At 40.0% G+C, this 23,331-nt stretch overlaps 1 protein-coding gene across 2 annotated transcripts in view; it reads left to right on the forward strand.

Annotated features, from left to right (window-relative positions):
* Positions 1 to 23,331, forward strand: part of NELL1 (neural EGFL like 1) — an 879,943-nt gene that overhangs the window by 233,381 nt on the left and 623,231 nt on the right. For both annotated transcript variants that reach the window (XM_045484781.1, XM_045484782.1), the window contains exon 12: positions 887 to 1,015. In XM_045484781.1, coding sequence (XP_045340737.1) covers positions 887 to 1,015 — 129 coding nt within the window. The remainder of the gene's footprint in view (positions 1 to 886; positions 1,016 to 23,331) is intronic.

Raw genomic sequence — 23,331 nt, forward strand, 5'->3', positions numbered from 1 at the left:
TGGATAGATGGGGAATATTGATGCCACAGAGTATTATACAGCATTGACGAATAAACTGTAGCTACAGGCAATAGCAGGGATGAATAGAAAATACACCATAGAGAATATGTAAAATATAATTTCTTTCACGTGGAGTTCAAAATGGGCATAAACTGAATGATCTATTTAGAAATAAGCACCTATATATGGCAAATGATAAAAACATGCAAGGGAGTGATAAACACAAAATTCAGGATAGTCCTCTTTGATGGCTGGGAGGGGACTCGGGGAGATGTAATCAAGGGGTACTGATAATCTGGTCGTGTTCATTTTATATATTCATGTAGATTCATTTTACATATTTCCTGTGAATCATAAGTTTTACAATAAGGCGATTATAAAAAGATTGGTTACGTAAGAAAGTGGTGGGAAGGAGGGGCGCCTGGGTGGCGCAGTCGGTTGGGCGTCTGACTTCAGCCAGGTCACGATCTCGCGGTCCGTGAGTTCGAGCCCCGCGTCAGGCTCTGGGCTGATGGCTCAGAGCCTGGAGCCTGTTTCCGATTCTGTGTCTCCCTCTCTCTCTGCCCCTCCCCCGTTCATGCTCTGTCTCTCTCTGTCCCAAAAATAAATAAACATTGAAAAAAAAATTTTTTTTTAAAAAAAGAAAGTGGTGGGAAGGGGATTCAGTGTCAGCCTGGATCAAACATACTTGAAAAGCATTAAAGAGAAACGTCTCAAGCATGTGGTAGTCCAGTTTCCCATTCCTACTCTCCCACCCCCTTCCTAGCCTACCCTTGCATATTGCCAGTGTATGTTTTCATGCATGGTGACAAAATAGTAAAGATAATTCGTGGTTTATTACTTGAAAGTCTTTTGTTCTAATGTAAAATTTTATTTGCTTCTTTAGGTCATAACTTTTGTGCAGAAGGACCTACATGTGGTGAAAACTCGGAGTGTAAAAACTGGAATACAAAAGCTACTTGTGAGTGCAAGAATGGCTACATTTCTGTCCAGGGAGACTCTGCCTACTGCGAAGGTAAGTAAGCTATAATAAAGTCATTTGTGAGAAATGTACTCCTGGTAGACATGGTTGAAATTGAAAGCTGTCACTTGGCTCTGGTCTTCTGGGATCCTGCCAGAAATTATATCGACTACTTGGGTGCTCTGTTCTCCTCGTTTATCCAGGCTTCTCAGTAGCATGTGGAAAGCCAGACCTTTGGAGGTAGTTCTGAAACACAGCAAAGCAACAAAAGTGGCGGGGCCATGTCAAATCCCATGTTCTGCTTTCACTATATGTAATAATCACTGGCAAAACCATAAACACATGATGTTCTTTTGCCTTATTTGAGTGAATTAGTATTTCCAAGTTCAACTGAAGGTTATAGGGTGGGTCCTCTTTTTGAATGCTTTGATACTAGCTTATACCTGACTGCCTTTTTCTTCACCTGCCAAGGTCAGAAGTTTTTTTTTTTGATTGGGTTTCTAAATGACTGATTCATGGGTTGCTAATTCATAAACTATACTAAAAGTCACAGTGACAGATGGACTTATAACTTTGGCACTTGGATGGATGCCATTACAGGGGTTAGTGGCTTCAGGCATCAGTGATCCCCATTTCCACTCTAGAGAGCAGAACAACTCTATGTGAATGCCTCTTTCCAGGCTTAGCATTCCACCTTGATGGTGGTGAGCAATGCATACTCCTGCTCCTGTGTAATCCCCTAGGATCCCAGCCCATCCATTTCTCAGGTTCTAGCTGGCTCGGTCTCATCAGTTTGAGAAGTTCTAGTGGGCAAAGTGGGGGCGAAGCTGTTTCTGTGTCTTGGTTGGACCCAGTCGTTCCTGTCCGATTCACTAACAATGTATTGAACCTTGTTCTCTGTTAATTGGGAAGGTAGAGGTCTGGAATGGAATGAATGCTGTAAATCCTTGGTCATGCTCTTCTAATTGGTTTGGTTCTCCACTGGCTCACGTATTCTCAAGGTAAAGATGATTCATGATGAAAATGTTTTTTTCCATTCCATTTGTATCATTGATCCCTGCTTAATTTCTTGGCTTTGATTAAACCTATTGAGTTGTTAAGAAAATGTGTGTAATGCTCGCTGGTGCTCAGTACCTGGTGGGTGGCCTTTGGTTTTGATCTCTTCTAAAAGACTTTGTCCATTACTGCTTTGGTTCTCATTAACGGTACCGTGTAACCAACAGGTCTTTTCCCTTTCTCCTTTATACCTTTGTTTCCACCTTTGCTTACTTTTATTGATTTGAACTTGATTAGAGAAACATGCCATTTGGGAGGATGAAGTTTCCCCTTTGCTTTATGAATCCTTTTTCATCTATCCTTCAATATCCTGGTACTCATTTGTCAGTTTTGAGGAAGAGGACTGATAACGTCAGTACTTCATGTTAATATTTATTTATTTTTTTAAATCTTAGGCTGTTTTTTATTTTTTGGTCAGAAAATTAATTTCAGAACTTTAAAATTTGAACATTCTCCCCCTCAGTTTCCATGGAAAATCCTACAAAGCAGGTAATGTTCTAAAAATTTTACTGTCCCCTTCTGTTATCTGTGGGGATAGACTATGAATAATTATAATAATGACAGAGGAAACTCAAAATCATTTGAATCTTGATCCTCCCACTGGCAGAACCAGTACACCCACCACTCCTGGCTCCCCTTAGCTATTGAGAACTAGAAGAATATGGGAGAAAATTACTGCTGTGCAAGCTGTTTGGGACTCTGATTCATTCCTCATCAATGCCATTTTTAATTGCATAGAATAAACTCCATGAGTAGCCATTTGTGATAGTAAATCTGCCCTTTGTGTGAGAGGCCTTATTTGTCAGTAAGTGATTTGAGGTCTCATCACTGTTTCCTTGGACATACTTCTTTTTAGCCTAGTGTATGTACCTGGCTTTGGGCCACAGTGCACTGTGGTGCTACCTTTGGTAATGGTGATGTGCTAAAGCTTCAGTCCTTTCTCTCTTGCTGTGGAGACTTTCTACAAGTCCCAGCAGGCTTGTACATGGAGACGATGAGAGCCCCAAGAAGAAATGACCAAACATTAGAGTCCATGTATGGGATAAGAATAGAACTCATCTGGATGGGAGGCCCTGAGAACAAAGTAGAGTGAATATCAACATTTAGAGCAGAAGCCCATTTTTCATTCCATCCTGCCATCTTCAGCACATTGGACTAGGGGCTTATTTTCCTCCGGTGGCTGATGACTGCCATGGCCCTAGGCATAGTGTCCTAATACCAGTGTCACAAGCAAGCAAAGAAGGAAGGGGAATGAATGGGTTACAAACCTTCTCTGTGTGAAGTTCTGTTTTTTGTGTTTAAGGAAAGTCCTTCCTGGAAGATTCCCTGTAACCCCCTGTCCCTGCCCACATGCAGATTTCCACTCTCCTATTTTTCAGACCTGGGTTACATCTTCTTCAACCCTAGACCAACTTTTGGGCAAGGAGAATGAGAGGGCTGTTACTGGTTTGGGTTGTATTCAATTCTTGGGAGCTGGGGTAGGGGTTTTCCTTCCCTGAAACCAAATGATCTTTGCCCTTTACCTGAACCACTTAGGACTGTGGCAGTGAGAGGAGGAGAGTGGTTTTCGGTGGGCAAAAAGCAATGCCTATCCCATTGTTTTATGGTTAAATGCAGTTTATGGTCATTTTCCCAGCTCTGTCCTCAGATGGTCTGCGATGGTTTGATGGACAAGATTAGAGGTCACCAAGTGCCCACCTGGGTACCAGGGACTCTCAGGCTGAGTTCGTTGTCTTGCCATAGTCTAGAGAGAGGTAGATACTTTTGAACTGCCTCAGGCAAGTTATTTTTTTACTCTGAGTAAATGGGGTGAAAATGACCCGTGGTACAAACCACAACGAACAAGACTGCCTTGCAAATTAAAACAAAATATTACACACATTGTCCAGGCTATCTTGAAAAGCTCATTCAAGGCTCTCAGTGGAAAAAGAAGCACAAAAGGCTTTCAATTTTCTTAACTTCCTTGGGTAGTAGCAGAGATACAGTATTAAAGACTCCTGCTCTATAGAGGTTGCCGGAGAAACTGCCATAAAGATAGCGGAATTCTTAGCCAATCAATGGAGGATAATAAGACCTTTTGTCAGCTCTGATACAATTCACAGGAGATCGTTTCATTTTGCCTCGTCCAACTCAGCACCAACATTCCCCATTTTGAAGACAGTTTTAGTTGGATTTTGGTGTTTTATGTATCTGGTCTGCTGAGGTGTTTGATCTCTGCGATGACATTTTCACTGAGTTGGTCTTAAATAGTTTCTGATACATTGGCTTAAATTAGAGGCAGTTTCTGAGGAAAGTATAGCAATTGGAGGTCTACTCATAATCTTCTTGAGTTTGGAGTCTGTATAAATAGTCTCATTAACGTTTTCTTGCTGGAGTAAAAGTTATTTAGAAAAAGAAAAGGACAATGTGATGTCATATACATCATGCCGTCTGCCAGGCATGGGAAGTACTACAATTAGCATTAAGTCACAGTAACTTCTACTTACAGACTACTCGGAATTTTTCAGACTTCTTTTATGTATATTGTACTCTTTGAGACTTAAATCTGTGAAGAAAGCGGCAGCATTGACCATATTTAACTATGTTGTACAAGTGCCAGACACTCATACGCAGAGAAATGAAGTAAAGATAATACTCAACTTGCTTCTACTCCCTACCTTCCCTCCCCTCATCCCATTTCAATGTTATATTTTTGTTTAAAATATTAGCTGCCTCCTTGAGCCAATGAAATATCAGTGGGTGTGACCTGTATTTCAGGGTAGAAGCTTTAAGAGCTATTGTAGGGTTCCACCTCATTCTCTTCCCTCTGTAACACAAAATTGGCAGTATGCCAGGGCAGGGCTGCAGTTCCAGAATGAAGAGGACAAGGAGCAGGGGGACAACTGACAGGTGATGGACATGTGGCATGAAGGAGAAATAATTGTGTAAATCACTGAAATGTTGGAAGGTGTAATTATCTGAGGGTGCAATTGCTTTTGCATAACTTAGCCAAAGTCTACCTTACCCTGCCTGAATTATTTGATAGAAGTTTTGTGGTTTCAGAAAGATACCTCCAGCTCAGTGCCCATGACTGAAAGCAATTTTTTTTTTTTTAATGGAACAAGCATTGAAGATTACTGGAAAAAGTGCCAATGGTGTGGATCATTAATAGTCTGTTCTGGCTATGCTGCCACACAATAGACTTTTTGCAGACCACAAGTTGTAAATTAGTGCTTTGTTATGGCCAATTCCAATATGGGAAATTGGATTTCCCAATTACCATAATGAAACAATGCATGTCAGAAACTTAGCAAATTGTCTGGTATCCACTAAACATTTAATGGATCACAACAGATACCATTATCATCGTCATTAACTTACATCATTAACACTTATGAAGATCTTAGGATTTGAAGAGTGTGTACTCACTGAGGCCAATACTTTGTGAAAGTGGGCTTCCGTCGTTACATCTTGTGGGAGAGTGTTCTTAGATGGAAGGATTAGATTTTATCAGTTCTGTCCACAGTGTATTGTTGGTGGAGGGGTATGAAACATATTTATAATGATAAAATCCTTTTTTTTTAAACATGAGTGGGATTGTATTCAAGAAAATGTTGTGGAACAAAATAACCTATATGGATATGAATTTAACAATTTCATGTAACAAAAGCACTGAAATGTCTGAAACACAGCAACTGATAAGCAAGGTGATTGAAAACTTCTTTCGCGTAACTAGGGGTGATAAAGTGTTAAGAGGCTGGTACAGTGGCAGAAAGGTCAGTGGTCAAATGAGATGATTTCAGAATAGCTAAGGTGGTACATATTTATTGGATGCAGAGGCTAGTATGTATGCAATTCCATAGAAACAAGATGCTGTAAACTCTTGATGAAGAGACTGCATGGGAGAACATCTAGTTGCTTAATTGTACTTCTAATTATGCAAGGATTAATCAGGTAACTCTTGTTGTTTTGATTGTTATAAAATGCATGAGCTTCATGATACATGTAGCCCAATTTATACTTGAATCTGGGCTTCAGTCTCCTGAAGTCCTGCTTTGGACAGCATAAGGATCATAAGGCTCCGTTGAGTATTCATGTTAATAGAATCCTAACTCTAAGCTCCAGCTTCTGTTTATTTCCAGGGATTCAGAATGCTTGAAATAAGAATACCCTGAAGTATCCTTTTTACCCCCATTTAGCCTACATGACTAATAGATCTTCCGGTACCTAGTTATCTGTCAACCCCATGCCCCATGCCCTATCTTTCCAAGACTGTGATCTCTATCTGGCCTTTGCTTTGCTCATAATAACCCATGTGTCACCTTCTTCCCAGCACCAGATAGAGATGAGCCTTATTCCTGGTGTTGATTTTGTCTCTGCTGCTTTGTCAAGGGTATTGATGAAAGGCATCAGCTTCTTCTCTCCCACCCTCTTGAGCTCTTGCTGCTTTTTACCAACCCTCTTTCCCCCCTAACTCTCTTCTTGGAATTATTAAAGAAAAGAAAAAGCCCAAATCCAAATCTTGGTTACTACATTTGGGTTAAACCACTGGGTTAATTGTTAAGCTCTGGGGCTCAGGAAGGAGCCCCAGATAATCCAAGTGGAACAGTCGTCAGGACTAATGTTAAAGTGGCACTATTTTGTTTCTTCAAACCTTGTTTCAGAAGATCATTTGTAGGATATTGTTTGGAATTGTTAGTTATTTCTTTATGGTAAAAGTGTTGTAAGTGTTGATGAGGTTTCCAGGCTAGCTCATTGTAGCCTAGCTAACTCATTATGCCCCTGAAGTGTTATACTACAAAGCTCTGCTGAGTTCAGGATGCTGAGAACAGAGGACTGTGTTCTCCCAATCTCCATTAATGGCACTTCCATCCACAGACTTGATCCATTCACAAAGTGTAGAAGTTCTCAGTCCCATTCTTCCCCTCACACCCAATATCTGCTATGTCAGGAAGTCTTACTGGTATTCGCTCCAAAATGAGTCCCAAGTTCACCCATGTCTTGCTATGACTCCAGTCCAAGCCTTCTTTATCTTTTGGCTAGTGATTGTGATGGTGTCTTGTCTGTTGGAATCCATTCTGTAAACATTGATCAGATTGGGCTTTTTAAAATGTAAGTCAAGGGCGCTGGGGTGGCTCTGTCCCTTAGCATCTACCTTGGGCTCAGGTCATGATCTCGCAGTTCATGGGTTCGAGCCCTGCATCGGGCTCTGTGCTGTCAGCTCAGAGCCTGGAGCCTGCTTCAGATTCTGTGTCTCCTTCACTCTCTGCCCATACCCCACTCATGCTGTCTCTGCTCTCTCTCAAAAATAAACAAACATTAAAAAAGGAAATAACATGTAAACCACATTCTTCTCATTGTCGACGATGGTCTAATGGTTCTCTCGCCTCTTAGAATAATATCCCAGTTAGGTCCTGTGTCAGGCTGTAAGTGAACCAGAACCTACCTACTTCTGTCTTCATCTCCTACCACTTTCTGATGCCCACTCTTCTCTCAACACACCATAATTCTTTGTGTTCCTTGAACAGGCTTGTGCGATAAAATCATTCTTTCCTCAGCCTGGGATACTCTTCACCCACATCTTCCCTAATTTGCTTTCTAGTGATCATTTAAGTTGTAGCTCAAATGTCACCACATTAGAAAGGCCTCTCCTAACCATTCTCACCAAGTTAGCTCTGTTACTACTCTTAGCTACTCTCTGTAGCCTTTTATTTCCTTCATTGCACTTATTGTCTAAAATTGTGGTGTTTTCCTGCTTAAAGGTGGGTGATGTTTTCTCCTTCGAATATAACCTGCATGATGGTAGCAGTTTTATCTTATTCATTGTGTCTCTAGCACCTGGAAAAGTGCATAGTACATTGAAGACACAGAACAATGTTTTAAATTCATGAAGGGATGGAAATCTCAAGCTGATGCTTGCCTTTCTGTATCTGTGACACTGCTTTGCTTCTTGTATGAGAGTTGTTGTCTTAGTATGGTAAGGGCTTCTTTTTAGAGTGCAGAGTCTGCTCATTTTGCTAACATTCAGTTGCATATAATGCTGAAATGCCGCCTGCTCATTTGAGTCCGTGTAAAGAAGACTGACAGGAGAGTCAGTTTTCACAATAATTTTGGTCACTTTTTTTGGCAAAAAAAAATCACCAAACAGTCCAATTAAAAAGTGGGCAGAGGATCTGAATAGATGTTTTTTCAAGGAAGGCATATGCATGGCAAGAGGCATATGAAGAGATGCTAACATCAGTAATCAACATGTAAATGCAAATCAAAACCACAATGAGCTCTCACCTCACACTTGATAGAATGGCTGTTATCAAAAAGACAAGCAGTAACAAGTGTTGGTGAGGATGTGATGAAAAGGGAACTTTTGTGACCTATTGGTGGTAATGCAAATTGGTGTAGCTACTTTGGAAAACAATATGGAGGTTCCTCAAAAAATTAAAAAGAGAACTACAGTATGATCCAGCAATTCCATTTCTGGGTATTTGAAGAAAATGAAAATACTAATTTGAAAAATTTATGCACCCCATTGTTCATTGCAGCATTGTCTCCTATAGCCAAGGTATGAAAATAAAAGTATCCACTGATGGGATGGATGGGTAAGGAAAATGTACATACATACAATGGAATTCAACCATAAAAATGTCTTGCTCTTTGTGACAATGTGGATGGACCTTGAGGGCATTATACTGAGTGAAATAAGTCATACAGAGACACACAGTGTATCATCTCACTTATAGATGCAATCTAGAAAAAACAAACTGAGCTCATAAACACAGATTGGTGGTTGCTGGGCATGGGGAATGGGTGGAGGATCCAAGGGGTGAAGCGGGGTCAAAAGGTACAAATTTCCAGTGGTGAAATAAGTCATGGAATATAATGTCCAACGTGGTGCCTATGTTACTAATACTGTATCCCATATTTGAAAGTTGCCAAGAGAGAAGATCTTAAAAGTTCTCATCACACAGAAAAAAATTGTAACTATGATGATGGATGTTAGCTATATATCTTGTGATCAGTATGCAGTATACACAAATATCAAATCATTTTGTACACCTGAAACTAATACCGTGTTATATGTCAATTATGCCTCAGTACAAATACATTTTAAAAATTACAGAAAAATTTCTTGTGGCTTAACCCAATAGAAACTTTCATTGTCTTTCAGATGGATGTTCCTGGTTAGCAGGTAGATTTCCTCATACTTGGGATTCTGGGACCCAGGCTGTTGTCCTCTTTTGCTCTAGCATGTATAGTATGTGGCTTCCAAAGTTGCCATGGAAGGGGAAAGGGATTAGCAGGTGATGAGTGTGAGGTTTTTATAGAGTCTGCTGGCCACATTCCACTGGCCAGAGCTTAGCCACTGGCTATACCTAACTGGAAGAGAGGCTTGTAAATGTTGTCTAGCTCTGTGCCCAGGAGGATAAAGAATTTGTTTCGGTGAATGGTTTTACAGTCTTGCCACAGTTTCTCGATGAAAACATCTCCCCCCATTATTTTTATGTTTTTACTTTTTATTGCCTGTGTCCCACCAAATGGACTTCTGGCTTCAATTGATTGTATTAAAACTTGCTTACTTGGAAACTGGATAGGATTTAACTAAACTGTCACTTGTACTTTGTTGTTTGCATTATCACCAGGCCTCCCTGTGGCTTTCATTGTATCACATCATCTGGATTTGTTCTGTCCCCAGTATACCCTAAATGCCAAAGTGACCCATCCTTCCATAGAAAATTCACAGCCTCTCACATGCTAGAGTTCTGAGATTTATGCTAGAAGGAAAGCAATTCATGGAACAGGCTTACACACATTTATAAAAGATTGATGTCCACATAATGTTCCCAGAGGTAAATGTATTCTTTAAAGAGGTTGCTTATTAATTAAGAAAATCCCCAAACAGTTAAATTTCAAATAGCATAGCAAAAGGAAATGAAAAATCAAACCAATGTGGATGTGGAAGAGAGCATTTTTAGGCATGGGCACTAAACAGATTGTCCCTGCCTGGGTGTTTGCCTTGGTAGTCTGCTATCCTTAAATATTCCTCCTTTCTAGCATTTTCCCTCCCTCCTTTTTTTCTTGACAACTCTCAGGACAGTGATGTAGTGAAAGAACATTGAACTCTAAGGATAAGGAGATCTTGATTGATCCTGGCTCTACCACTTAATCACTTGGGTGACCTTGGAAAGTCACTCAGTTCTTCTGTGTCTTGATTTTTCTCAAATTGCAAACAGGACTTTAAACAAGACTTATATAGTACCATTTGGCTGTGAATGTTAAATAAGAGACTGAATATGAGAGCATTTTGTAAAGGCTAAGGCAGTATAGCTATGTACTGTAACATTATTTATGGTAATTATATAATTACACATTATATAATCGTTACTATAAATATTTTCAACATTGACAGTAATTGGGCTAGTACTTGGTATTCAGCTATCTAGGGTTGAGATACATACACACACACTCTGAATATCTATCAAACTGTGATGGTTAATTTTTTTTATCCTCATGACTGGGCTAAGGGATGCCCAGATAGCTGGTAAAACATTTTTCCTGCATACTGGAAGAGATGAACATTTGGTTGAGTAGACTGAGTAGAGAGATCCGCCCTCACCATTGTGGGTCAGAATCATTCAATCCATTCAGGGTCTGAATGGAACAATAAAGCAAAGGAAGGCTAAATTCCTTCTTGCTCTTCTTGAGGTATGACCTCTATCTTTTTCTTCAAGGGGACATTGGAGCTCCTGGTTCTCAGGCTTTCAGACTCTGGGCTCACATAGGCAGCTTCCTGGTCCTTAGGCCTTTGGATGTGGACTGAGTTATATTATCCACTTTACTAGTTTTCCAGCTCATAGGTAGCAGATTTTGGGTCTCCATAATGATATGAGACAACACCTATAATAAATGTCCTGATTGTATATTTGTCAGTCAGTCTGTATTGATTATCTATCTATCTATCTATCTATCTATCTATCTATCTATCTATCTGTCTATCTCCTGTTGGTTTTGTTTCTTTGGAGAATCCTGACTAATACATCTCCAACGTGTATATTGAGCTATTGTTTTATGTTTAACCCTCTGCTAGTCATTATGGACTTCATGGAAGTGAGGATACATGCAGTGTTCTGGGTGAATGGCACCTGCTAGAATTACGCAGTATGAAGTCTTAAATGTTGTGCAGAGTGTCCCTATCAAGGGCATAGGGAAGAGGCAGACCTAGAGTCTTGTCTCATGCTTTCAGCAAATATTAAGCACCTACTGTCACTGGGTTGTATATTGGGCCCTGGGAACTCAAGGATGATTAAATCATAGTTCATTTCCTCAAGGAAGTTATCGTTTAAAGGCAAAGAGAGCCTTGTTATCAGATAATGAAAATACAGTAGGATTTGTTTTATCTTAGGAATTGAATTGGGTGTTAGGAGCACAGTAGTAGGAGTAATGCATTCTGCCAACTAGAATCTGCACAGGGTGCCCAGTGGAGGGGGTATTTGAGCTGAGTCCAGTTTTTTAGGAGGAAACATGAGGGAAGGCCATCCTCAGCAGAGAGATTTGCATATATAAAAGTACAACGTGCAAAGTTTAGCATGGTTAGAACATAAAGAGCTTGGTAGGAGATGAGAAAAAGATCTGGCTGATGGCAAAAGGTAAAGAGTGGTGTAGGCATGCTAAGGAGTTTCAGTTTTATCCTGTAGGCTGGTGTGCATCCATATAGGATGCAGGCATCACAACAGGGAGAAAACTGGATCTATTGAGATATGGAAAAAACATTAGAGCTTTAATTAAAAAAATTTTTTTATGTTTATTTTTAAGAGAGAGAGTGTGTGCATGTGAGCTGAGGAGGGGGGAGAGAGAATCCCAAAAAGGCTCTATGCCCAGCACAGAGCCTGATGTGGGGCTTGATCTCACAACTGAGATCATGACCTGAGCTGAAATCAAGAGTCAAATGCTTAACTGACTAAGCCACCCAGGTGCCCCTGGGACTTTAATTTCATCTTAGTCTTTTAATTTTCACTTTGGTGTAAGATTTATAATGTACATATTAGTATAATACATGTGTAAAATAGACAAATATTTTCATATAGGAGGTACATGTTCCCAAACTGTTATCTATGTGGAGGCATGATCAAAACCAGAAATCACTAGTATAAGCTACAGAATATCCAGTGGAGGGTCTCTGGTTGGATGACATTATTGGATTGGTATGTTAGGAAAGTTCTATTCGTAGCCATATAGAGAGGCCATATTGTGGAGATGCTGGAGTCATGGAGCCAGATTAGGCAACACTGCTTGAATAATTGGTGTCTTCATGAGTTCTCAGCCTTGACCACAGTGGCTACTGAGGATAATACTCATCATTGAAATAATCAAGATATGGTTGTTTGGCCTTGGTGCCTTTCCCCAAATCTTCTCAATGTGTTATGTTTGATTCTTGACCATGAATTCCTTCTGAGAGCTCTGGTGCCTGGCATTTTCCCAGATGAATCTTTCTTGCTTTGTTCTTTGGAGAATTTGTCAGAGGGGCTGGGTGGTACCCAGAGGCCAAGCCTATGAGGATGGCCTTATGTTATTTTCCAATGATGTATTTTCACTTTAAGAAATCACCCTGAACCATCTTTTGGCTCACTGTTAGAAGATTTTAGGATTTTAAGTGTCTCCTTGAAAGACATGCATATATTTTATGTATAGTACTTAGCATTTTTATGTAGCAAAAAAAAAAAGGAAGAGAAAAAAGTGAAGTCCCTGCTCATTTTTTAGGGATAAAAATGGTTATTTAAAAAAAATTTGGTAAGTTAAAAAAAAAACAAAAACAAAAAACCTTGAGTTATCTCTAAGATGCCTAATATCTAGATAGGATTGAGAAGAATTCAACTCAGGAAGCTTTTATTGTGTCCTTGCTTTGGTGGCTGGCATAGTGCCTGCTGTGGCTTCTGCTTCTTGATGAAGCTTGTCTGGGCAAACAATTGTATGCTCCAAATAATTAGGGAAAAATAGTGGAGATACAGTGGAAAGATTCAGCTTAGTTTTGTTGCACTTGGGTTAGAAATTCTGGCTCTCCCATTTTGTGAATATCAATCTCTCTGCTTTTCCCCTTTGTAAAATCAAGGTGCTAATACTTAATAGGGTCTTTTAAGAATTGATACAAGAACTCAAGTGAGTAAAAAGTCTAAGGATTTAGTGTAAAACAGGTTTTAATAAATGTTCCATCACACATAATTAAGTCCTAAATGGTTCAGGATGTGTGTCAGTGAGTAGGGAGGAAGGAGAAGGCTAATTCCTAGAATTAGGGCAAAAGAGGCCCTCAAAGAGATCTTGAAAGACCGGGACCTTGAAAGACCGGGACAACAATGACTACAAAGAATCATGACTATGTGATTGGGAAGCATGGGATGCTATGGGAGACTCGAGTTGAGAACATAGGGTGTGATGGCGTTCGCGGACCTCGGGGGAGGGTGAGAAGGAGATCATTGCCAGAGTTGAGAACAGCATCTATGTAGACCTGGAGGTGCCAGAAAGCAATGGAATGTTTAGTTTTTCTGTAACCCAGGGTGGGAGATGGAGAGTGGTAAGTGCAGAGTTAGGAGGCCTTACAGACGTGACCAAGTTTGGATGCTACTCTAGCAGCAATGGGAAGTTGAAGAGTTTGGAAGAGATGTGATAAGATGGAATAGATATTTCTGGAAAATCATTCCGGCTGCAGTGGAGGCCGGCATGTAAAGCAGGAGTTCCAGTCGTCAGTCTGTTGCTCTAACTTATGCAAGAGATCATGGTGAAAATGGAGGTGGGAAGAGGCAGGAGGTGAAATCAACAGGATTGGTTGGTTGATTGGATGTGAGGGGCAGATTGGATATTACATAAAAAGGGAATTTAGAATCAATTCTCTGGTTATTGTGTTTATACCACATCAAACTCTAATGGCTGGGTTTGTGGTTTCCTCCTCTGGGCTCTGATGCCACTCTGTTCAAACCTTTATTAGAGTGCTCATCACACAGGATTTTAGTCACTTTTTCAACATATTTTTCTAGGTTAAGAGCTACTCAAAGGTCAGGCCTGTGTCTGATTCATCTTTGTATGCTCAAGATGCAGCCCAGGGCCTGGAACATAGGAAGTAGATGCACAGAGAATACTTTCTGAATCAACCAGTGGATAAACGAAGGCACGATTCCATGAACAGACTTCAGTGCTCTATGCCTTCTTTCCACTGAGTCATTTAGAATTGCACAGAGAGATCTTGTTTCTTCTCCAAGTGGGGAAAAGCCACCTCAAAATGCCTTTCAAATGGGGCTTGCACATCTTTTTATAAGAACCTTCCCTTCCTTCTTTTACCATTGAAAGGATTTGCCAAAAGCCCAGTCTTAGCGAATAACTTCTAAGGAGCTGCTATAGAGATTTGTGGACTTCTTCCTATTCATCTCTGGATGTTTATTTTCTTGCTGCGGAATTTTGTCTTTTGATACTGACACCTGGCTCCTTAGAACTCTACTAATGGGAACTTTTCTGAGCCTTGTTAAAGAAATTGGATGTATCAGATAGATTATAGTTTACCTGTCAATGCTCGTAGCATTGTGCAAACTTCTGTTTTGTGTTTAACAGAGTAGTAAGTGTATTTGTTTAAGATTGGGAGGAAAGAATGGAAATGAGCGTTCTTCTTCCTACCACCAGCAAGTACGCTTAATGAGGGCTGGGATTGCTATTCCTTTTGTTCACTGTTCTAGCTCTAGCACCTTGTAAAGGGCCAGGCAGTGTGCTGAGCAGGTATTTACACTTATTTAATCCTGTCTCTACTTGGTCAATAAAGAAATCTAATATGACACAGCTAGTAAATGACAGAGCCTGGGTTTAATCTCCAGTCCTCCTGACACAAAAAGGAATTCAAAGCCCTGTGCAGTGATGCAGAGAAAAAATAACTACAGTTGATTCCTGTTGTACATTTTTATTTGGCCAGGATACATCTGACTAGGTGTCCCATTTCCTCCATTTCTAGTCTATGGCAAATTTCTTACACACAAATACTATGTTCTATTAATATATATTTGTCTTTCTGATTCACCAGCTCATCAGGATTTACAGCAGGCAGGGTAAACCGAGCATCCTTTCTCAATTGCAGAGAAGCTGTGATAAAGAGCAATTCTCAGGATCCCCGGGGAATTTTAGTTAGCTCTTCCTTCTTGGGCTATTCTTCTGGGAATCCAAAGGACATTGGGCACTTTCACGTTGAGGCTTTAATATCTCTTATTGCTCTGAGTATAGATAGTTAAAGGGAATCTGTTTAATGTGAAGTTTGAAATTCTGAAAATTTTAAAGAAGAAAAGTGGCTTTAGGACTTTCTACATACTTGGTGTCTCCATCTATTTCCAAAAAGTGGATTTTTCTCCAAATCCAATTTAATGAATTTGCAATTCATTTGTAGTGAATAATTATTCACTGTTATTCATTAATGCTATTCTCACAGGTGATAAAAAAAACATTTCTTTTAGTGTTCTTGGACACATCTAAGTGCCCAGTCAAATAAGAGCTTGGACACATCTAAGTGCGCATTCAAATGAGAGCTTGGCCTTTTGTGAAGACACAACTGAAATATACCACTTAGTGTGTGATTAGTTCTGGTATAGATGCAAAAGTAGACTTTCCTTATTATGTGTATATATCTCTATTATCTATATAGCCAGATACAGATATAGTGTTCTAGTTGGGTTTTTCATTTTCAAACATAATTTGTAATACATTTTCATACAGACAGTTGTTCACAAAACATAGTAACTGACCCGGTAAACTACCCACTGAGTCAGAAGCAGGCCATTTGGTATCTACATCCTCACCTAGTGTATTTATTAATCCCTGGTGCCTGAGTATTGTATCCCTTTTGGTGAAATATAGGGGGATAACTTAAATGCTTCAGTTTTTAATGTAGCATTCTTAAAGCTCATTACACTTGTCCTAAGTAGGGATGGAAATATTATTTTTTATTCAAACATATGTTTAGAACCTGTTGTCTACCGGATACCTGAATTGCATCTAATGGTTTTGAAAAGCCCTTAGGTAGCAATGTTTAACTTAGCATCTGTTAACTTATCTGTACATGGAATCTTCTTAACATGAGAAACCTAGTGTCTTGTGGAACACCTTGTAGAAAATGGTTTACTACATAATGTGTTACTATGTGTTTACTACATAATTATTGGCTCTAATACTATTTACAGATATGGGGATTCCTAGAAATCTCTGGACAGTTACCTTACAAATGTAAGGATTTTCTAACATGAGTATAATGAGTTGTAGAACTTACTTTAATGCAAACTCTACAAAATCTGTTGATCTTTCATAATTTGCCTGACCTATGCATTATAAATTTAATTTTTGTGAATAATGATTGAGAATAGTGTCTCATGTTTTCTCTCCTTTGTTAAAGTTTGGGTGTGATGATGCTGAATGTGTGACCATTAACCTTGTGCGTGCATTGTCGTTTATAAACTGCTTGAAAATACATTATTTCCTTAATCTCCTATGAGCTCCCATAAGATAGGGATTCTCATTCTTAGAATATTTTGTAGACGAAGAGATAGATGCCCAGAGAGGTGAAATGGCACACCCAGGATCCACAGCCAGGCATTGAACCTAGTTAAATTAAATCTTAGTCCAAGTTTATGGCTCTTTTCCTGTTGTCCTCTCTTGAAACATATGTTGTTTGTTGAACACTTAAAGTACACAAGGCACTTTTATTAGCATGGAGTATAGGCTCCACGAGGTCAGCCATTTTTGTTTGATTTCTCCCCTGTGGAGTTTCTAGCAGATAGCAGCTTCTGGATGAGTAATTATTGAGTGCATAAAGGGATGGAAGAACCACAGTAATTAGGCTGCTGCTATTTGTTCATACACTTTATATGTTTATATGTTAAATACTTCACATGCTATGTCATGTTTTTCATATCATGCCCTGATAAAAATACTAATATTTTCATTTTACAGATGAAGAACTGAGGCTAGGAAAAGTCAAAGGGCTTACCTGAGGTTACTTGGCTAGTTAAGTGTTGGAGTTAGGCCTCTTTAAGTCCATAAGCTTCATTCTCAGCTCTGCAGGAGCAAATTGAAGCTCAGATGTACTTAAACCTGTGTTGTCTTTTACCTCATCCGGCTGTTTCTGTACCAAACTGCGTCATTTCTCTGGACCGAATTCAGCCTTAGGGTAGACAAATGATGAACATAGTGCAACTCTTCAATGACAGTCAGTGTGCTAAGCATTTTGTAGGTGTTGTTTCCTTAAATTTCCCACCTACACAAGCTAAGTACTATTATTGCTGTATTCCTATTAAGAAGATGATTGACCTGCCCAAGGTTACACTGTTAATAAATGGTATGCCCACAACCCTCATCTCAGATGTATTTGTATCCATAAACAAAAGAACAAAAGCAGAGAGCAGGTTTCAAAGACATGTAATAAATGTAATGAGCTTTGTTTTAATGCTGTTTTTACATTTCTTTCCTTGTAGTGGGTCGGGAAGAGTTTGGACAACACTTGTTTGGTGATCCTAGGTTACACGGCTAAGGAATAGTCCCCTGTCGTAGATGCTTGCCTGTTTCCTAGATCCCTTTCCCAGTTCCTCCCTGTGGAGAACTTCCTGGAAGAAACTGGCTGAATACTTGGCCTAGACCTGTCTGCCTTCTCACTGTCATCTCCTCCTTCCTCCACCAAGGCCCAGGGGTCCTCTGCCTCATCTTCCTCCCTAGGTTACCCTGCAAAAATCAGCTACTCCTGCTTCTCCACTGGCTCCATTTCCTTTCGCTTTCTAATCCCACCAATTTCCCACTTTCTAATTATTATCAGCATCACTGATGCTTAGTGTGATAGGACACACTGTTTATCGTAGCCACAGATAGTTCCATTACAAAAAGAGGGAATGAGATTAGTGCCCCCCTCCCTCTCCCCCCTCCATATTTACTGGGAAAGACAAAGGATTTGAATTAAAGGATTAATTGGAAACCTCATAGGTGCACTTCATTTCTGGTCAACACAACCAAGTTCTTCTCTTGAAAGGTCAGTGAGTTTTTCCATAATTTTTAGCTGCTCTGTGAAAGGAACTGTAAATCTTTGTTTATTTGCTTTATAAATCTCCCTTCAGCTCATTTAGTACAGGGCCAAACATCATAAATCTGTGGCTTTCTTTTAGACAACAACCGATGTTACCATAAAAGGAAACCTGGTCTACTAAAACTATAAGAAACTATCAGTACCAACTTTTCCTGTGTGGAAGGTATGTGTGCTTTGTGTTAGAAAAAAAAATTAAACCCCTGGGCCTGCTTGTGTTATTTTCTACATAAACAGCATATTTTATAATGTTTCTCAAAGGAATGAAATAATCTTTGCCTTGAAATTGTATCTACTTTAAACCAGGCACCTTAAACTTGTAAATAATGAGAATACAGTGAAACGGATTAATGACGTGCTCAGAGAATGGCTTATTCTGGTTAACTGGGCATTTTGATTATCTGAGGAGAATGTCTTGGAATGCCCCTTGGTGCACCCCTTTATTGTTAAAAAATCTAGTTTGAATTCCTGAATCCATTTTCTGGCTTTAGGGTGCACATGGGCATGTTTGTTGTTGAATTTCTGCTTAGTTGAGATGCTTGCTTGAGAATACTCACAAGGCCACCAGGCTAGCGTGGCCATTGATTCCCAGTCTCTGACTCATAATGCTAGGTGTGGGTGCTTGAAGACACAGCTTGGGAGGGGGTTGTTTGCCCTCCTTAACATTTGGGTTTTTTTTCCCTGAAGTGGCACATAACAGTGGAAGAATGGGATCTTCTTAAAGTCGGAGAGGATGTCTTATTCTTTTTTGCCTCTCCAGCACCTAGTACTCTTCATGGCAGTTTTTCTGAATATCTGATGATTTAAAATTGAAATATTTGAATCACCGATGTGTTAAATGTTTTGGATAGTTGATTTCCCTCCCTCCCTTTCTTTCTCTTCAGTTACTGAGCACTTGTTTTTGAATATTCTCCCAGGTGCTGGGCCTACCAAGAAAGGAGATTCATACTCCCTTTTACACATCAGATATTGTGTTGAGTGCTTTAACATATATCAGCTTATCTAATGGTCCTATTACACTGTACAGTACATTCTGAAGTTCGGATTTTTAAAGAGGAGGATCTAGGGGCACCTGGGTGGCTCAGTCGGTTAAACATCTGACTCTTGGTTTCAGCTCAGGTCATGATCTCATGGTTTCAAGAGTTCGAGCCTGTGTCGGTCTCTGCGTTGGCAGCAGGGAGCTGTCTTGGGATTCTCTCTCTCTCTCTCTCTCTCTCTCTCTCTCTCTCTCTCAAAAAAAAAAAAAATAAAGAAGAGGATCTAAATCCCAGCAGGATTAGGGCTAGGATTGACATTTAGGTCAGCTCGTTGCATACCTGTTCTTTCATCCTTGTTTCCTGAATGGCTGAGCAGCAGAATCTCCTGGAAACTTCTACAAAGATTCCATTTGCTAGGGCCCTTCCCTGACTCAGAGTCAGAGTAAAATCTTTAGAGACCCTAGCCACCATGAAGTCTGTGATGTATGCCTTCCACTGGTAATTTGATATTTTTGTAAATTATAAAATAATCATAAAGAGGTCCTGTGAAATTCTTAACTCTTCTTAGGATAATTCCTTAAGAACTTTGAGAATATTATATATCAGTTTGTCTTCAAATTTATTTCTCTCTCTCTACACCTTTACGTTGCTGATTCCCTACACAATAGTCTGGCTATTGGATAACTCAGCAGTTCTTGGACCTTGGGATTCTGAGGTGCAGCTAGGGAGCAGTTTGCCAGATATTTTTGATTCTAACCCCTCCGTTTGCCAGGGAATGGGTTATAAGCAGGGAGGAGTTATAAGCGGAAGTGATGTGTCTAGCTTCCAAACCACAACATGTTGGGTAATTGTTGGGTAAGAACCTTTACAATTCCTTCCTTTTGGCAGTAGCAGCTAGCAATCCCAGATAAGGGCTGCCTTGTGGACCCAAGTTCCAGAGGATTATAGTGATCCAAGATTTCTGCTGACTTGCAGTGAAGATGTGACTTGAGTTAAATGAACTTTGGTTATTTGAGGTACTGAGATATTGGGGTTATTTGTTACTCAACTAAAACCTGGGATAGCCATATGTGGAAACCACCATGTTGTGTTATCCAAGATACTTGAAAACTGAGTGTAGTATTTTGTGGGACAGATAGGAAGGGAAAAGGATGGCAGACAGAAGGAAAGATGTCTGTATTTTGAAACTTGATTCATCAAATTCTTTTTTCATTTTAGAAGTGATTTGAGAGGAATGTATAGAAGTTGAGAAAAGAATTTCAGTAGGGACTATGAATTGCTGATCTGGGGATATCTTGGATATCTCAAAGGCAAATCAATGGGTGTGACAGAAAATAGGTTGGTGAGTAGGGCATGATGTGATGTGGAAATACTGTTGGGTAGTTTATTATACCTAGAATGTGAATTATATGTGGGCAAGTGGTAGAAGATAAGCAATTAATATTCTTAACTATGGTTATTACCAGTGCCTACTGGATACCTCTTGTCTTTGGAGCAGCACAGTGCCATGTCAGACCTGCTGTCTTTTTTTTTTTTTTTTCCATGTTATTGATTGATTGATTGAGAGAGTGCAAGTGGGGGGAGGGCAGAGAGAGAGAAAGAGGATCTGAAGGGGTCTCTGTGTTGACAGTAGTGGGCTCAATGTGGAGCTCAGACTCAAGAACTGTGAGATCATGACCTGAGCTGAAGTTAGACAATCAACTGACTGAGCCACCCTGGCACCTCATAGACCTGCTGTCTTAATTTTATGAATAGTTTGTAAAAATCATTAGACCTTTGACAAACTCATTTAAGCGTGTAACACTTGTCTTGGCTCTATTCTGATATTTCACTTATAGTTTCCCTTATATCAATAAGCTAAGAATTTAGATGTGTATTAGATTCAGAGTTGCCTGTCAGAAAATTTCCCTCTAAGAAACCCATGAAATAAGGACCCAGTGGTGATGTAGAAGTGTGCTGATTGTACTGATTTTTTTTTTTTTTTTGATGTGCCAGTGGCAGAAATCCAAACTCAAAATGGTGTAAGCAGAGAAAATTTATGGACTCAAATAACTGAAAATTTACAAGTAGCCTTCAAGGGAGGCTGGATCCAGGGCTCACACAATGTCACCAGGACTATTTGTATTTATCTCTGGATTTTGTTGTTTTGATTCACAGGCGGATCTGTTCGACTGCTACCACCAGCTTCACGCTTGTCTTTATAAGTGATCCCACTCATTTTAGCAAGAGTCAGAGAATTGAGTCTCACTGGTGTGGTTTGGGTCTGATATTTGGCCCTGAACCACTCATAGTATCCAGGAAGCTGTGGCATCCTGATCAGCCAGTCCTGGGGCACAGTCTCGTGCCTGGCACAGGATGGGTCACTGCCAATCAGTCGTGTGAGTTGCTCAAAGGAAGCTCAGGGTGTTTTGTCAGAAGTGTGAGGATGGATTTGGGGGAGGAAAAAACAACACCTGTGCTCTACTATGATGTCTTTCAATTTTGCAGATAAGGGAATTGTAAAAATGATAATGGTTTGATAATGATTATGTGGTGAATGCACTGAATTAAGATTCAGGAGAACTAGATTTAAGCCCCCATTTACTACTCTCTGGCGCTGTGATCTAATCCACAGGTGCTTCTTTGCCTTGTCTGCTGACTGGTGGCATGATGGCCTGAGCAGCATGCCGGTATGAGATAACAGGATATTACCAATGACTTGACCAAGGTCATATGGTCACTAAGGGCAGAACTAGAAGTGGAGTCTCAGTCTACCAGCATTAAAGCCAGAATATTTTAATAGCAGTCATGAAAGTACTCTGGAAGACTTGAAGAATTATGCCAATGTGATTTTCTGTTTCTAAAAAGTTGTTTGTGGGTGGAATTCTGGTTAATCAAATGGTTTTAGAAGGGCAGTGCTTACCATTTTAAGGATTTCTGTGGTTAATTATTTAGAATTTCTTTAAGTGAAAAAAACCCAACTAACCAATTTACTTTGTTTTGGTAAATATTTTTCAGATACCACCTTTAGAGAAGGTCAGGTCTAATTACGTTATTTTAAGATTCAATCTTGATTTTCATTGTTTTAGTGTAATGTAGTGGGAAGAGAACAAACTTGGGGATCAGAAAGACGGGGTCTGTTTCTGTTTGGCTCCTTATAAACTTTGTTGCTGTGGGAAAGTTGTTGAGTTTCTGTGAGCCTGTGCATGTTCATCCTTGGTAGTTTTTCCTATTACTGCCCTTAATAACATTCTACCCTTTCCAGTTCTCGCCCCACCTGCACCTTCTGAAGACACATGGTGCTGTGACCTGAAGCTTGGGATTCTTGTTCCCTCTTGGGTCTAGTTTCTTTCTTCAGCCATTCAGTGGTGGGGCTCTCCAAGGCTTGATCCTAGACATTGTCTGTGCTCAGTCCCTATTCCCTGACTCCCTTGCCTCATCTTTGTCAGTGCCTTGTTTGTTTAGCTCTGATGAATGAATGACACACTCTGGACCCCCAGCTGAGATCTCTGTCTAAACTTTATGCCTGCATGTCTAATTACATTCTTGAGAGCTCTACCCGGATGTCTCAAAGGCACCTCAAAGGCAGTGTGGCCAGGACAGATGTATTACCTTCCCCCAGAACACCTGCTCTTCTTCCAGTGTTTCCTCTGTGAATGATAGTACCAGCCATCCTGTTACACAAGCCACAGATTTATGAGACATTGTTAATGCTTTCCTCTCCTTCACTCCAATGTCCAATCCATCACCAAGTTGGCTTGATTTTATCTACTGTGTGTCTTTTCAATTCATCCAGTTCTGCTCACATTCCCTGACTCCCTCTAGACACAGCTTTTTTTTTTTTTTTTTTTTTTTTTTGTCTCTCATCCCAACTGTGGGAGTAGCTTCTTCATTCTGGCTGTGATTGGTTTTGCACACTAAAATACAAAACCGATGGTACTGTCCTCCCTTGTCTTAGTGCATGGATCCCCATTGCTTGTAGGAGAAAGATGCATCCTTATCACAGGCCTCAAGGAACTTGAGAATTTCTCTTCTGGTCTCACTTTGCATCTTGCTCCCCATTTCTCTCCACCCATACCAGCTGTCTCTAACAATCTGCCTGTCCTTCTGCATGTGGCATCCCTTCCCAGTTCCTTATAACTTGGACATTGTTATCTGCTGCCTTTTCTTTAGATCTCAGATCAGTTACTTACCTTTTCAGTAGAACTCACCACCTGGGTCATACTGCTGATATATACTCTCCTGGGGCCATATGTCTTTGCTTTGTTTTACTCTTATGGTGCTAATTGTGCATTTGTTTC

This window comes from Leopardus geoffroyi, chromosome D1 (assembly GCF_018350155.1).
Source record: "Leopardus geoffroyi isolate Oge1 chromosome D1, O.geoffroyi_Oge1_pat1.0, whole genome shotgun sequence".
In the NCBI taxonomy this organism is placed as follows: Eukaryota; Metazoa; Chordata; class Mammalia; order Carnivora; family Felidae; genus Leopardus; species Leopardus geoffroyi.